This window comes from Alosa alosa, chromosome 3 (genome assembly GCF_017589495.1).
Source record: "Alosa alosa isolate M-15738 ecotype Scorff River chromosome 3, AALO_Geno_1.1, whole genome shotgun sequence".
Classification (NCBI taxonomy): domain Eukaryota; kingdom Metazoa; phylum Chordata; class Actinopteri; order Clupeiformes; family Clupeidae; genus Alosa; species Alosa alosa.
In genome coordinates this window covers 17,842,706-17,860,068 of record NC_063191.1, presented here as the reverse complement: position 1 = coordinate 17,860,068, position 17,363 = coordinate 17,842,706, and the positions used below count along the sequence as shown (strand labels likewise).

At 40.7% G+C, this 17,363-nt stretch overlaps 2 protein-coding genes across 4 annotated transcripts in view; one reads left to right on the top strand and one right to left on the bottom strand.

Moving 5' to 3' along the window:
* Positions 1–7,124: 7,124 nt before the first annotated feature.
* Positions 7,125–8,509, bottom strand: rprma (reprimo, TP53 dependent G2 arrest mediator candidate a). The gene has a single exon (XM_048239678.1). The coding sequence runs from the start codon at positions 8,295–8,297 to the stop codon at positions 7,983–7,985; it is 315 nt and encodes a 104-aa protein (XP_048095635.1). The 5' UTR covers positions 8,298–8,509; the 3' UTR covers positions 7,125–7,982.
* A 2,612-nt stretch (positions 8,510–11,121) lies between these two features.
* Positions 11,122–17,363, top strand: part of galnt13 (UDP-N-acetyl-alpha-D-galactosamine:polypeptide N-acetylgalactosaminyltransferase 13) — a 36,590-nt gene continuing 30,348 nt past the window's right edge. For 2 of the 3 annotated variants that reach the window (XM_048239736.1, XM_048239735.1), the window contains exons 1-2: positions 11,122–11,631; positions 14,524–14,874. In XM_048239736.1, the coding sequence (XP_048095693.1) occupies positions 14,733–14,874 (142 nt within the window). In that variant the 5' untranslated portion in view covers positions 11,122–11,631; positions 14,524–14,732. The remainder of the gene's footprint in view (positions 11,632–14,523; positions 14,875–17,363) is intronic. The other variant, XM_048239737.1, reaches the window with a different exon arrangement.

The following is a 17,363-nucleotide window of genomic DNA, read 5'->3' as shown; positions in this document are numbered from 1 at the left end:
AGGACAGGATTGATCCCATTTCGGTGCATGAAATCAAGCTTCAATATGCAAAAACATTCAATTAGTTTCCCATGGGCCAACAGTGGCCTGTTTAAGTTGTAATCTGGGCAGAGGATGAATTCAAATGAGGCCAAAGTGAATTTCATTTGGTTTATTTTGAAACACAGGAAAACACGCAATGTGAATGAGTTAAAGTATACCAAGAAACTGAGATTTCATCGACGATAAATGGTAAGCAAAGGTAAGAGTTCAATAATTCATATTCTATCATATAATCATTTCATATGCTGTTTGCAGGAGTAGAAACTGTCTGTCAGATTACCATGTTATCAAGGTAGCAGCAGTCACCTTTCACCCTGAAGAATGAGGAAAGCTGAGATGAATGAAGCTCCCACATCCAGCTTTTGTCTGCGTAACTGAGGCTGAGTAAGCGTCCAGCTTTTTCTGTGTGAATCTGTCATCAGCCAGTGCCTTACATCTTATCACAAAAGCGTGGAAAAGCCTTTCATATTTCACTGCACATTTGTGATATGGTAGTGGACCTGTGGTACACTCCTAAGGCTGCTGCACCCCACCCCCTCAGCAACACACACACACACACACACACACACACACACACACACACACACACACACACACACACACACACACACACACACACACACTGACCACCCCCAACCAACCTTCCCCACAAGGTGTCCTTAGAGGGCTGTTGTCACTGGCAGTGCAATGGCCTGTCTGCACTGCCCAAAGAGCTCCCGGCATTACTGTCTGGAAATAAGACCTCTCACAGCATTCAATGAAAAATACATAACTGCGACAAATAAGCGATAGTGACAGGCCTGAGTTGGACAGAGAGGTGAAGATGGCGACAGCGTGGAGACAACATGAGATGTCCAAAGAGTGCTGCTCCCTTGCTGTGCCTCTATGTGATCATTTATGGTTTACTGATAAAAAGTTAATTGTTTCATTTTTTGTGTTGTATTTCATAAGTGAATGTATGTGAAAGTGAAAACTTCATATTCTGTTGACTGCACAAATATAAATGTATAAAACCATAATATTTTCGGTTATATGTGGTTTATATGTGGTGTGGCACTACATAATTACTACAGCACTAACATCATTTCTTTTTTATTTATTTATTTTTATTTATTTTTTTATTTAGCACTTGTAAAAAGACAGAATCAGAGAAGAAACAAAGAAAATAAATCAGTGCAGGAAGAGGCAGTATATGAGGCCTCCACCTAAAAAAGTAACATAACAACAAGAGCCACAAAAAGTATCTAAACAATATAAATTAAAAGGAATTAAAAAAAAAAGAAAAAGTATGAACAAACAGTGTAAGCACTACAGTAGAAGAAACTACAATGACAGAAGTCTTCAGGAGAACCAGCTATAGACTAGCAATTAAATTAGCCTTTAGGCATCTTTTAAAATGATTAGTAGTAAAACATTTCAAGGCCAGATGTGAACATTTTTTCCATATTTTAGCACCCCTATAACGTATGGAAAATTGAGCTTGACATGTTTTAAGTTGAGGACGGTGAAAATCATTAGCTTGCCTCGTTCCATATGAGTGAATCTGTGAATTAGTTTTAAAATAGCACTTAAAGTGCTCAGGAATCTTTCCATTACAACTATATATTTCATAAATAAAAACACAGGTTTGAAGTACATTAATATCATTCACAGTAAGGATTTTCAATTCTTTAAATAACGGAGTAGATGCAGCACACCATTCAGAACAGGTTGCAATTCTAACAAAAACGCTTTTGAAGGACCAGTAATTTGTGAATAGTGGAAGGAAAAGTACTTGCCCACACTAAATTACAATATGAAAGGTATGGGTAAATTAAACTATAATAAAGGGTGAGGAGGCAATTTCTAGAGACTGACCCTCCTAATTATCCCAATTGATTTATTTACTTTTTTGCTAACACAGTCTACTTGATCCTTCCATTTTAAGGTTTCATTAACAATAACTCCCAAGAATCTGGTTGATGAAACTTGCGGTGTCTCTGTAGACTCAATTTTAATTTTACATATGTCATTAGGGTATAATTTTTTACCTCCAAAAATGATGAAATTAGATTTTTTAAGATTTAAAGATAGTTTATTTAATTTGAACCAAGTGGCATATGCAGATAAGCCAGCATTTGTCTCTTTCATTAAAACACTGATATTTGAATGTGAAAGAATCAAGGTAGTGTCATCTGCAAACATGATAGGAGAAAGAAGGTTAGAAACATTGGCCAAATCATTAATATAAATAAGAAATAATAAAGGTCCCAGGATAGAACCCTGTGGAACACCACAGGGTAATCCAGCCATGTTGGAATTGCAACCCTTTACACAGACAAACTGTTTTCGATCAGATAAATAGTTACTTAGCCACTTATATGTAAGATCCTGAAAGCCATATTTATGCAGTTTTTCCAATAAAATAGAATGATTAACAGTATCAAATGCCTTTGACAAGTCTATAAAAATACTACAAATGTATTCGTTTTTGGTTTGAGCCAAGGTAACCTTGTAATTACATTTAATTACATTGCATTACATTGTAATATCAGAGCCAGACTGGTGTTTGTGTGTGAGTGACATCTGCTTGACACGCAAATTTTTTACCTGCAGAAGCCAAACTAGTCGGTTTTCTTGCTGTTCTACACAAATGCTGAAATATAGATGAGTTGCAGGCTAAGACCACAAGGGCCCTGTCCATTAAGATAGGGCAGGACCGAATAATACATGGCTCCATTAAACACCTCTGTGTTTGGGGAAAGCTCTCCTCAAAGTTGCCATTAAAATTTCATACTGTGACCTTGAAGGAGCATAACAGCAATGACCGTTATAAACTGTCTGGTAGACAACTAAATATTGTGGTCCTTGGAATGTAAATATGAGTTTGAAGGTAGAATATATCCACTGTTTTAGTTTGGGTTAAGGGGAGATGTCATTCTGTTGAGTGCAAATTTCTTTGGCTGATGGATTTAGATAAACAAAACGGAAAACTATGAAATCCGACGTGTAAACAATACACTGACCAGATGAAAAACTGTAAACACGATTTCTGTATCAGTGTTTATTCAGACTAAACACAAGTATGGATTGAATCATCTGTTCACTGGAATGCTTTACACAAACAGCAGTGCATGCTTCATAGTGCTTTAAAATGGTAGCTAAAACTCCGCGTTAGGCCCACCACTTTGTTGAAATATAGAACAGAGACAAATTCCATTGAATAACCTGCCTTGAAGTAGCCCACTGCAATAGACTAAGACATGAATGGATTTCACTATAAATATCGTTTTCATTTTTTAATACAAATGTTTTAATTAATTTGGTAGACCCATCAGTGAAGAGAATCCCTTGGTGAATCACTTGGGCTATTCATTGCAACTTACAAAAAATAAACATAGACTCCACATAGTTACCACATTGTGGTAAAAAAGGAAAAGGGCTTTTGGAAATATATTGGTAGATGATATTTTAAAACAGAATGTAATATCCTGCGTGCACGGCACCATGACGTGAACAGCCACAAGCCGTATGTAAAAAGCCTGTGTGTATTGCCTTGTAGACATACACTACATTTTATCACAACCTGATAGAATTGTGACAGCGTACAAAAGAGGATTATGGCTAGGAGTTGAAGGTATACACAACAGTATTGTTGGGATACCAAATCCCTTTAACATTTCATGGATTGTGTGTGTGTGTGTGTGGGGTAAACACAATCAACATTCTGAGATGTGACTCATGCCGCCACTGGAACCCATGCTGAGAAGACGAGTAATAAAATTATCCCCCACAGCCAGGGAACACGGATTTTATATTGCCTAAGTCAAACCGCATTAAAACATAAACTTTATGTTTTAATGCGGTTCCAACAATATGATCAATTGATATCAATATGTCATAAAGTGACAGTATTTATTGGTAAAGAGAGTAAGACAGGCAGACAGACAGATAGACAGAGTGAGCGAGAGACCGACAGACAGACTCACCCTGGCTCCTGACCAGTGTTCTGTGCAGGGGCTTTACAGAGTGAGCCCTGCTGCTAGAGAGGTACAGGGAGAGAACAGTGGAGATGATTGTGTCTGTCATGCTGCAATTTGGAGCTGTCAGTCGCAATCGAGATCATTGACCACCTCCGCCGAGCAGCTACGCTCTCAGCCAATGGGACACGAGACGGACGAGGCCCAAAGGGACTTTTCTCGGGCCATAATCAACACTCTGGAGAGGCCCTGACAGAGGCCCTGTCACAGCAGGGGTTACATAGGCTATAACACAGCACTGTCAACATCAAAATGGCATGCCTGTCCATCCTCTGTCAAACCTTTATTAAATATGTGGAGGTGGAGCGGGAAAAAAACTCTTTCTGAACTTGGCCACATTCTTTTGAGGAGATAAATACCTCGTGGTACTAGGTACAAAATGCCTCACTAGGCACATGCTATTTTGGAGTGAGATGTCAATCAATTAGGTAAAACATCCTCAGTGAGATATGACACGTGTTTAGCAGTTCAGGTTGATCTTTTATAAAACCACAAGGCCTTATACACACAACATTCAAGCAACAATTAACATTCTGAAACCCACGTGGAATGTTTCTTTTTTGGAAAGATTTTTGTCTCTGAATGCAGAGAAGCCATTTTGGTTGCCCTACAACTTGTGTTAAAATGGTGAAATGAAATGGAATAAACTGCACATGAAATCTACACACAACCACCCATCCTTTCAAGGCAAGGTTTTTTTTTTACCCTGGTATCAATGGGTGCAGGACAGGACTCAGTGACATTAGAACACCTTTATCAGTGTGTCTCTCTTATTGACTCTCCGTCGTTCTCTCAGCCTCTGTCTCATTCTGCAGCTGGCTGCTTTCTCACACACACCAGCATCTTATTACAGTGCTTCATGATGGGATAGGTGGAAATAGGAGTTATTTTTGAGTCATGCCTTTGTAGTGCATTCAAGAGGGGGCTGTATGAATGTCATGCAAGCTCATGTTCTTATATGTCTGAACTAGCACATGCACTTGCTCTTGTAAGATATCTCAATGCCAAAAAATAAAAAATAATGTCTGGTCAGCTCAGCTGTAATCAAAGTATTGAGTGTCAACAAAGAATACAGATGTAAAGGGATGAGGCACTTTGTTATCTAGCATAATTACCCAATGATTGGCTTAATTAAAGAGAACTTTTGAATATGCAATCTAGATTTAAAGTAGACGTTTGTCTTTTGCCTCTTTTCAAAACATGGAAAAACAGAAAAGGTAACATTATGTCTCTATCATGATTATAGTTACACCTTGCTGCTCAAAGAGATGTTGTATCATGCGTAAATGAAACCTTCTATTTACCATGTTACCCACATTCAGAATAGTGTGACATTTAGTGAAGTTGCACCCATAATTGTCACCTAAGGGTATACTCCGATTCACCTGTGTAGATGGAGCACTCTGTACATTTCTGGCTCATAGTATTTCATGGTGGTCCACCAAACAGTCAGTCAAACTAAATCTAACAAGACCCTGAAAGAAAGGTTATTCAATCTCATTTGTTTGTCCTGAGCACATTTGTTTATACTAAGCACATTTGTTTATCTTACACAGTGTTTCCTGTAAATCAAAAGGCCTCCTCAAAATAATAAACATTATTGGACTTTCTATGGTGTGCAGAAACAAATAACAGCAGACTTAAAGGTGCCATGTGTAAGAATTGAGGTAAAAATATCCAAAAATGAGGTCAAAAGAATATCGATGATGTGATTTAAAAAATGACAAGGTATAGTGCTGCAGAGATATCAACCTGAAAAAAATTATGACAATGTGTCATAAACCAGTTTAGGCCATCAAGGGTAGACCAACTCACGTTTTCAGTTGTTACTCGAGGGGACCAACTACTTTCTGGAGGTATACTGCCCCCATCTTTTATGGAATGTGGAGTATGAATTGTTTTTTTGGCGGACATTACACATGGCCCCTTTAATGGTGACAAAACCTCTCTAATAGCACTTTAGCACAGCCACTGTGACAGGTTCAACCTGCTTAAGGGAGTCAATTTCACATACACACTACTAATTTATTTAAGGTAATTTAGTCATCCATTTGTAAATTTGAAGCAGGCACTTCTACCCACGACAAACTCTAATCAACAGTTTTATCCTGCATGTTAATTAATATGAAAAGCGTTTGAGATTAAAGAGATGCCAAATCTTGATTATATGCCAAGTCAAGATAGTTTTTTCAAAATATGCGGTTAATATAATTTGTTGGCGTGTTAGGCATACATATATACATTTGAAAGGGCTCTCATATTTCCTATGTAATAATCAATTATAAAAGACTTTATCAGTGGTGTCATTTCAGAGACCTTCATGTAGACCCAGCTAAATAATAATAATCTAGAAAGATTACTTGCAGTGTCTTACTTTATCAGTGATGCTTATACATGTATATTGTATGTTTATGTACACAACCATCTTCCTCTTCAAACAACATGACCACTCTAAAATATTGCATGGTTTGATTTTGACTCCTGTGTGATTTGAAAAGGATAACATCTATACAGTCTTATGTATTCTGTATGGGGGAATGACACACACAGATATTTCAGTATCATTGCTCCCTGAAAGTACATGGACACGGATGACTCAATCCAGAGCTATGCATATCTAGCTCAGTCTGGGTCACTTGGTGTTTTGTCCTGTATTCTGTTGATCACAGTGTTCATTTGCTCTAACACAGCTTGTTCCCTGGTCTCTCATCATGCCATCAGGAACAATGGGTCAATGGGCCAATTGAAAACAGTGACGGACAATCTGATCGATCTGTCTGCTAAAGCACAGTGTGTGACAACTCAGGGCAATTTAAACTTGTGCACCAACCACAGGTGACTTGTTGGCTGGAAACATATTGTGCTGTATCCTGCTACCTCCACCCTTTGCATTCAAAAAGCAAGTCATGCATGTGTACGTTTCAAAGAAATAGAGCTCTTGTCAATTGTAAGCTTGGGAGTCACCCAATACGAGTTAATGTTAACATTCACAAGGAGCATTATGAATATTGATTGTGCATTAAATATTTAATTGTTTGTGGTATACCAATAACAGCCAAATGACATATGTAGTATTATTTTATGCAAAGAATAAATCCAATCAACAAAATGAAAGAATGGCTTTAAATGATAAAAGCAGTATAAAATACAAATAAAACACTGTTTAAATACTATACACCTGTCATCATCAACACTCACTTTGTGAGAAAGCAGCGGTGCGATAATAAATGGAACAGAACCGAACAAGGAACACAAATTAATGTAATGCTATATTTAAACAGCCTAGACAATTATAGAGGCATGCAAACAGTGGTCCTGATGACGGCTGCGCGCAACCGACGTTCGAAAGAAATGCTGCTTAATCAGACTGTATGCCTGGGCTATTCTACTGGACCAAGTTATAAAACAATCATGACAGGTTGTATCGACATGAACATTTTAACAATCCGTGCTGTGCTTCCCATTTACAATTTTGAAACATCTATGTTTAAAAAACGTAAACTTCTAGAAACAATACGCTTTATAGGTTTGAACATTCATTCTTTAAATCGTTGTTTACAAAGGAAATGGTCTTGATAAAAAGACTTGGACGATTGTGTGCGACAACATCCGCGCGTGCACCTTGGTGTCGCTGGTTTAATAAAGTGGTCCTCCATGTCAGCTAAGTTCATCTGTCATGCATGGGCAGTTGAGTATAGGCTAAATTGCCTTGATTAGTCCACATTAATTACTATGAACCAACAACCTTTGGCCAGAAAAGTGTGACAGTTCAACGTCCTCCGCATTAATAAGGCGAATACTAGCCTACTAATGTTCATTTATCTATGTAGGCTACGTGGGGTTAGGCTCCGAATAATCTCTGGACCATCCCATGACCACTGTTGGAGTGATTTTTGAGTCCACATTCACGGTCTGATATCGTTAGTATGCACCCACAATTACGGCCTCAACTTCTTTGGAGGGTCTGCGGTCCGTCACCAAAAAGTTGATCATCCCTTCAGACTTGATGAGAAGATTGCAACCCAAAAAGAAAATGCCGAAAACTACAGTGAGTGAGAGGACGCACATTACCGCTATTTGGACAACTCGCATGATGAAAAGACTTCTTTCGTCCGGGGCGGCTGCCACAAATCCATTGTCAGTAACCACTGATGTTAAGTTACAACATGATATGATTTCCTCAGTGCGGTTGGAAAAGAATCCACCATCCGTTTGATTGAACATTGTTGAATTCATCTTCGTCTCCGTCGTAGACTTTTACGCGACTTGGTTAATTGCTCGTGTTAAGTTTTCATGAAATATTCCCCAATATTCATTGAGTCAATATCATTGTGTCTTCTTGGTTCAAAAATATCTAAAGATGTAGACAAAGTAACAAGTGTCCAAAGTGAGATGACTATCTCGTTCTGCGTTCCTTTATCCGGAATGACTCGGTAGACTGGCTCAAACTGATCAGCACTGAACTTGTGGCGTGGCAACCCAGTTTATTATAGCCTACCTGTTTGGGTGAAACCATTCCCAGGTCTAGGGAAACCGATGAGGGCTGTCTATAAATTCAGATGGATTTAGTAGATGTGTTATAGCGCCACCCTGAGGCAATATGGAAGTTTGACACATTTGTCATGCGCAAATAAGATTGAATTTTGTTGAGTTATAATTTAGTTAGTTAAGTTATAATTTAATACGGTTTATAGGAGCAGTGAACGCAGTGAGCATAGACTTTGTCATATCCTAAATGAAACTCAACCTCAAATCCATATGGCACAATGGTTAGCTGTCAGTCTTTGGGCCTAGTTTATTCCATGTTCACCATTTTGTCAAACAACATAAAAGACATTAAATTGTGTTTAGTTATATTCCCCAAGACAGTGTGATGAAAGAAGACCACTCCAAGGATGGAACACTCTAACAAGAAAACAGAATTTAAACATTCAAACTATTTACCAGAGGGGGAAAAACAGCAGACATGGCAACATCAAATGGAAGCAGTTCAACATCACTCATAAATATTCCGTAAAACTAAATCTCCTGTAGTTTAACGAATCTTCCGTAAAACTAAATCTTCTGTAGTTTACCCCAAATCTTGAACATGGTTTATTTTCTCCTGATTGAGTTTAGACTATGCTGTGTTCAACAAACCTGCCAGTTTGCCAAAACTTTCAACAAACTAGTCCAGAACAAGGCATCCCACACAAAGAACACCTTGAAATACTCATCTCCTCCATCAGCTCTCTCATTCTGAACCCCTCTATCTTTGTTTACCTCTGCATCTTCATGTGTTTTTGCAGCATGCACCTTGACAGGCCTACGAATCAGTGCAAACATGTAGCCATCATGTAGCCATCATTTACCTTGTGTTTTCTTTTTATTATGATCTTTACCTTTTGAACTATTATTTGACTATATTGCCCTTATATGCTTTTATTTATTATTATTGTTTGGTTTTGTAACCAAAAAATAATAACAATAATAATCCATGTAAAGCACATTGAATGACCTCTGTGAATGAAATGCGCTATAAAAATAAACTTGACTTGACTTAACTTGACTTGACAGACATACATTGCTAGATTACTGCTGCTCGTCTTCATTTAATTAAAGGCACATGTTATTATTAAGGCTATCAAAGTTTTTTGTCCTGAACGAACAAGAATCAGATTCAACATTATGCTTCTGGAAAATCATTAGAAAAGATTGCACTTTATGGTATTTTACTGATTTCTTTCAGTCAAAGGTGAAGGAAAAGGCCTAATGAAAAGCCAGGAAGAGACAATCTAAATGAAGAGCCGTTTGATAACACCATCTCACCTATGCTATGTCTGTCTCATAGACAGATATAGATAGACAGACATACCTCCTTGTCTGACTAGTAAACAGCAGATGGCACTATTGTCTATTTTAAAGCCTGATTGACTGGGGTGATATGTACAATCACAGAAATACACAAGTTCAGTCTCTCTCTCTCTCTCTCTCTCTCTCTCTCTCTCTCTCTCTCTCTCTCTCTCTCTGTCTGTCAGTCTGTCTATGGTGGCTTTATGCTGAGACATGTAGGCTGTAAAAAAAAGGCTGGGCCATGCAGGCCATGACAGTGATCTGATAGGTAGCCTAGGTCACTAGTTTTCAAAGTGGGGGCCATGGGGATGTAAAATATAACCTATTACTATGAGGGTTGTTATACAATGCCATTATAATAATTTGTCGATATCTGAACATTATATTTTCCATGATAATGACTGGGAGTAATAGTAAAGTGATAGCTCTCTAGCAGAAAGCCCCAAATGCAATTTTTACACACTGCTCCATCGCGAAGTGCTTGTGGCTAAAATAATTATTAGGATTAGCATAATGTATTTCTACATTTGCCGTAGCATTGTCGATGGGTTTAATAACACATCAAGGGGGTCCTTGGCCAGAACCTAGTGGTATTTGGGGGGCCTTGTCGTGGAAAAGTTTGGGAACCCCTGGCCTAGGTAATGAGTAGGCTATATCTATGAGTATAACAGTAGGTCCATTTCCTTTTGCACTGCATTACACATCATATAGGCATATACAATCCCTGTACTATAGTGTAGCCTATGTCACACTTTGTTTGCCTCCCCAGAATGACAATCACAAAGCATTCATGTGATGTAGCCTATATGTCCCATGGCAATGGCTTAATCAGTTAACTAGCCTATATCAAAACTATATTCCAGACATAGTCTATGTCTCAGCATTCATGTTAACAGTTGATGGATGTTGCAGTGCTGTAAAAGTAGTGAACCGTCTAGCCTAGGCTACATACATGGAATGAAATAGGGATTGTTCATATAATGCATGGACATATTATAGTCAATCAATGGCCTCTAATGCTATGAAACTAAGACATGGTTTTTCTTTTTCAGATTTCAGACACAAAATAGCCTAGGCTACATAAGACAATTTGCATTTGCACAAGAGCCTACATTTACCAGCTATCCGTAGGGCCTTTGCGCGATCAGTTTCTTGATGGACACAACATGCAACCAATCAGGATTGCGTATGCGAGTGAGTGCAGAGCTTTCCATATACTCCGCTACGCTACACTATCCAGACCCGTTAGATTTAGCAAACCAGCACTAGGGATAGATCAAGTGTCCGGTGATATATTATTTTCTGTAACATATCTAGCCAAAAAGGCGGAGACAGGTGGTAGTGGGCTCAGTAAGACTACGATGAGGGGAATTCGAAATCAAACGATGATGGTTGACGAAAAGCCAGCAATGTAGCTGGAATTGGATACACAGACAACATCATCGTGATACATAGCATATTCTGATAGGATAGGACCGATGGCTACAGTGTAGCGGTGCGACCTGACGTCGAGACCCATTTAACTGATAATTGCAAAATAGGAGAGCATAGCAGCGCTCTTCGCGGATATTTGCGATGCAGATGCTTCCGCGAGGTGGACCTTGAGCAATATCCAGCGACTCTTTAAAGTGAGGTTGCAAGGATATACATTTTGAGCTGCTAGCTAGCAATCTACCCTATGCAACACGTTGCTGACAAGCAAGACTTCAAGGTGTCATTCATACGCTACCACTATTCAGTAAGTATTTACAATCATCGTGCTTTTACAACGAGTCTGTCTTGTTTAATTTTATCCAGTAAACTTGTTTTGACATTGTTCTGGTCTGTCAATATATCTCGTAATCACCAACCTAGCCTGCTGCAGTGAAACTCCATTAATCTCAGAAACAATTTCTGTCAGAAAATAATGCGGCATAACGTTACGTTGTCAAGAATGTCATGACACAATGTCAATGTCATATGTGTCGTATGTCATGTAGCCTTTGTCAAGTCTGCTTGGTCAATCGAAGCAGGGTCATGTCGTGTGTTGTGAATCATTTGTTTGCAACTATTGATAATTATGCAGTTAGACTTCCAGACTGTTGTGGCCACTCAGTGTCTCTGAAGAGTGTGCGTCAATGCATGTTTGTGTTTTGTTGTGCCTCCTGGTTTTGCGTGGATGATGGGCAATGCAACATCTTGCACCCGGTTATTACCGTCTGGAACTTCTCATCAAGTTGGTTCACTAGGCATCATTTGGCATCAATGCAATGCATCTTGGTGCATAGCCTCTTGTGGGCTTGACATGACGCATAAGTAGGTCAGTAAGCCTTTGAGACTGACCAATTTCCATGTGTGTGACTTATGTTAATTGCACTTGTCTGCTGCAGGCCTACTGCTCTTGCTACTTAAGAAAGCAGAGTTCACTTATAGTGAACATTGTTATTGGCCACTGGAAACTCTTATATATCTGTCACTTGTGAAACTAGATTGGGTAGAAAGATTACATTATCCTAAAACATTTCCATTCCATTTTGAATCCACCAAAGTAGACAGAAACGAAGCTCAGAAATGGAGTGACCACCTCTTTCTGTACACTGTAGATTTAGATTATTATCAGTATTGTCATGTGTCATGATTTTGTGTTTATGTGGGTGTGCCTGTCATTGTCATTCATGAGGACATTGTTGTTTAAAAACTTAGCAAACGTTATGTCCAGAAGAAACATCAGCAATCATAATAGCAAGTTGATTACCAGAAGTCTGTAGACTTTCGCAACTTGAGGAATTGCCTTTGTATGGGGAGCGGCCGTAATTGCAACCCTGCGACTGGAGTGGCAATGTGGTGGTAGGGGGTGGAGGTCACGTCAACCTTTACTTCCTGAGGAAACAGTGAAGCCAGCCATAGAGCTGATGCCTAAGTACTTCCTCACAATACTGTAGTCTCTATTGGGAGGACCCTTTTTTTATCAAGATAGTTTTGATAATGAGGATGTCCATATAGAACAGGCTTGAGGAAATACTGGAACAAGGATGTCTGGTTGTAACATGGTCAATAACCCCTGATGCCTCAGTGTTGATTTTCGATTGTGAGGGGGAGGGGAAGGGAGTGGGCAACCTTGTGTGGCTCGTAGCTCGTCAGACAGGAATCGCTCATCCTTGCAGATGGCTGGACTAATGACCCAGCTTTTGCAGCGGAGACTGCAGGCAATGCTTCTGGCTGTCGCGGTGGCACTAAACCCCAATCATGGCACAGCTCCTCTGAGAAGCCAGATGGCCCCGAACACTGCATCAGTCAGGCTGGGGTTGTCAGTGCGGCTCAATGCCCATTTCAAGTCTCAACTTTATTCTGATATCCCCATTTTTTCTAAGGATTCTTATTTTAGGGTAGAGGATGTGGAGGGGGTTTAGAATGGCATTTTATGTACAGTATGGAGTTCCCCAGGGTTTGATTTAAGGTCCCCTTTGTTCTGCCCCTTGGACACATCATGAAAACAAGTCAGAAATTATTATTTGTTCCTTACTGCCAGTGCAGACATTAGCACTGTTTTTGGTCCACCTGCACCTTGAGAAAAGGCCTGTTGAAAGGAAACTTGAGGTGTTCTAAGGGAAAACATGCTTTTACTGTAAATTGTGGAAATTTCCCATTCAATATCAGATCTGCCGCCTGCATAGGCTCTTAAAGATGGCCTGAACACATTCCAGCACACACTTGCATTCCCTGTATTTTCATTTGATGCCGTGCTCGTTTTAGCCAAGTTAGAGGTTATGCCTTTAACACAAAATTGTAAATCTTTGAGTATCCAGTATGTCTGCATAATGGCTGCATAATTTCACATTGACAGTCTTGTGTGGTAAGGGCTTCTCCTTCAGGTATGGAGGGATGGGAATAAGGAGAAGGGGAAGCATGTGGGGTGATGTGGTGGAATAATAAGGAAATCAGATTAATGGACCCCTCCAGCGAACCCTGGAGAGCGAATCGGAGAGTAGGCTGTGAGGCAGCACTGACAGCTTATGGCTCTCTCTCTCTTACAGCTCTCTCTCTCTCTCTCTCTCTCTCTCTCTCTCTCTCTCTCTCTCTTCCTCTTTCTGGATCCTTCCTCTCTTTGTTTTCTACCTTTTCCTACAGTACCGTCCGCTCTGTTCCCAGAGCGACACAAAAAGCTCTCATAGAAATGTTTAGGTTGACATATTATGTCAGTTATGTTTTTCCCCCCACTTACAGACACGTTTTGAGGACAGTAAGTTATTGTTTGGGTTTGGCCTGGAATTGTTTAATTTTAATGAAGGTGGTGAACCTGACACACTCCTGGCCTGGTGTGAAATCTCCAGGTTATGATTCACTTGCTCAACCGCACTCAGTGAGTCAGAAACATATTTTCTCAAACTGCAGAAACTGAAAGTCTTTTAAGTTAAGTTTGTCTGTCCCCGACAATGAAAATGAAACCTCTCGTATGGTTCTCTGTTTTGACTGCAGTGGTCAAGAGGGCTGAGAACAACTGAATCTTATTGGCAGCTGAAATGAGGAAATGCATACTGTGGGGTAGACTTTCCTGCATTGTTTAGGCCCTGATGGTGTCTACGTGTGTGTGTGTTTCATTTCTCTTTCTCTCCATTTTTCTCTCCACCCCCCCCCCCCCTCCTTTCTCTAGTGGGATGACGTTGTGGCGTCGCCTCGGCTCTCTCTCCCCACTGCTGCCTCTCCACTCCTTTACCCTTGCCCCTGCCCCTGAGCTCTCCCTGGGCTCCTGACGCCACTGGCCAACCCTCCTCTCCTCTCTTCTCCTCTCCTCTCCTCTTCTCGCCTCTCCCACCCCCTTCTCCCTGTTCCGGCAGCCCGACTCCGACCCCGAGCTCCAGCATGCGGCGCTTCGTCTACTGCAAGGTGGTGCTGACCACCTCGCTGGTGTGGGTGCTGGTGGACGTCTTCCTGCTGCTCTACTTCAGCGAGTGCAACAAGTGCGACGACAGGAAGGACCGCTCACTGCTGCCCGCCCTGAGAGGTACGAGTCCTCTGCTGAAACAACCACCCCCAGGGACCGTTAATCTGCCCTTGGCAGGCCACAAACACGCTTACTCAGAGCAGGCCACTCACAGGAAAGGGGCTGATTTACCCCTGTGTACACAAATCAGAAGTTCAGAGGAGTCATTTAATTTAATAGCGGTATTTTAAGTGTTTGAGTATCTGTGAGTGTGTGTGTGGGGGGGTTGGTTGCCCTAAGCTAAACAGTGGTGGTAATTCAAACAAGCATGGCCCGTAGTGATGTTATCATTTTAGATGGTGCTTTGATCGTTTGACCGTGTCCTTGGAGATCTATCCTTTGTGCCAGAGAAGGGAGGGTGGAGGAATGATGTCAGTAGAGCGATAACAGTGATGATACAAAGTGAGAGAAAATTAAAGTGGAGGCTGACATCTGGGAAGCATCACAGAGGAGCCTGATATAACTCTTATAGTTCTGTGGTGCTGAAGGGCCTGTTAAGTCATTTTTACATCCATGGCATGCCTACTGTAGCACACTGCAGGGCCACCAGAGCAATGGTGTCTGGCTGATGCCTCAGTTCATAGTAGGATACTACATTCATAAGTGATATGTGTATACTCATATGCAGTTATAATTGCAGCATTTGGAAGGCCCGTTGGTTTTCGCAGTAAATGTTAGATCAATAGGAAGTAGCTCTTGCTTATCACCTTTTCCTTAGTCTGTCTGAAAAAGCTGAACAGTTGGCCATACTTTCTGATTACCAGTGTAATTGGTATCTTTAAGTAGGCGGTCTTGCAGGTAAATAGGATTAAGAGGGTCAAGTTAAGCTGCTTCCAAGGTTAGGAAGCCGGAGTGCTAGAAAGTAAAGTGCGTTGCTCTTTTTACATACACAAAGCATGGGTTTCTTTGAATAAATTGTAGTGTTGGCCATTCTTTTTTCAGAGATTTTTTTCCATTATGTAAAACAGAAATCCTCTTCGGTCTCTGATTCTCACACCCCACAATACAGCAAGTTGAAATCTAAATATGCCTGTGAAGCTATTAAGGAATTAGATTGTCAACTGAGGTCTAAGTAGTCATTCTGCCCAGAAAAGCAAGGCTTAAACGGTCTGAGACGGTCTGTCAGCCTTTGACAATATTGCTCTGTTGTGCAATTGTACTTATTGTGCATTTGTACTTGTTGAATTGCCATCACAATGGGTGATTTAATCATGTTGCCCTCCTTCATGCTGCCCTGACTTTATGTCTTGCTGATTTAGGTGTTGATGTGAATGGACTACCCTTGAGATGTTCAGGCACTGATGCGTTCAGATACAGTATATACACGGTCACAGGCCCTTATCCGGGACATTGTTAATCATTTGAAACTCATGCCTGGTAACTAGATAATTAGTCATGAAGCCCTGGATGATATGTTTGTTGAGCAGCTATAAAAAATAGTTTAGATGTTTATCACTAGTATCAATAATATTAACATGTTTATCGTGAACATAGTCAGGTCCCTTTTAACTATATAGCAGTGGAGAAATTGCCCTTATCTGTCTAAGTGTCTGTTAGTCTTTAATATTATGTTATTGAGGGTATGAATTTGGTAAGCCATAATTAGTTTGACAACACCTTTATGATTTCATCGGAAAGAAGCAGTGCCAGTCCGATCTCTCAGTGATTTGCTTTTTAAATTGAGCACCCTGTTTTAGATTAATCGTGCCACCTTACAGAGAATTGATTGCCCACTCGTGGAAAAGTAAGAGCCTCATTTGCAGCATGTTTCATTCTGGACTCAATCAATACCCTCTCTCCTTACTGCTATTTGTGTGGGTTGATGGATGCACCGACTCCCTAGTTGTCTTATTTATTTTTGAGTCATTTCAAGTTTGCCTCCACTGAGTTTTGCACGGATGCATCAGTCTGCCTGGGGAATGATCATGTCTGTGGGCCAGCGCATGACATGCACTTTTACAACGTGGCCATATGTTTATATGGTCCTCTTAGACAAGGCCTCTAGAAGACTGGAAAATTTCCACCGCTCGATTAGAGGAGCTCTCTTGCACGAGTCATTAGGCATCTGTACGTGTGGCTTGCCATTTGAACCGTAATTACCATCATAACTGCCATTCCATGCGTGCTGCTGACAGTGTCTGCTCTTCAGGACGTTGGACATCCTAAACATTCCTTTCAGAAAAGAACAGGAAGACGTTCATCCTTGTTTAACTCTGAGCTTTGCCGACACCACACACAGCAGGCCTTCACTTCAGTGCATCCGTCTTCATGGTTTGGAGCTCATATTGCTCATGGTGCTGCAGCATGCTCACAGCCCTCTGCGCTGCTCTGCTGGGCTGTGCTCTGCTCTGGGCTGGGCTGGGCTGGGCTGGGCTGGGCAGCCTGTGATGGCAGGTGCTGTAGGACACCTGGTGAGATCAAACCGTTCCTGCCTGGTGCGCAGCAGCACTGGCGGCCGACTGTGGTGGTGGAGCGGAGAGCCGTGTGTGTGCATGTGTGTCGCTGCCATG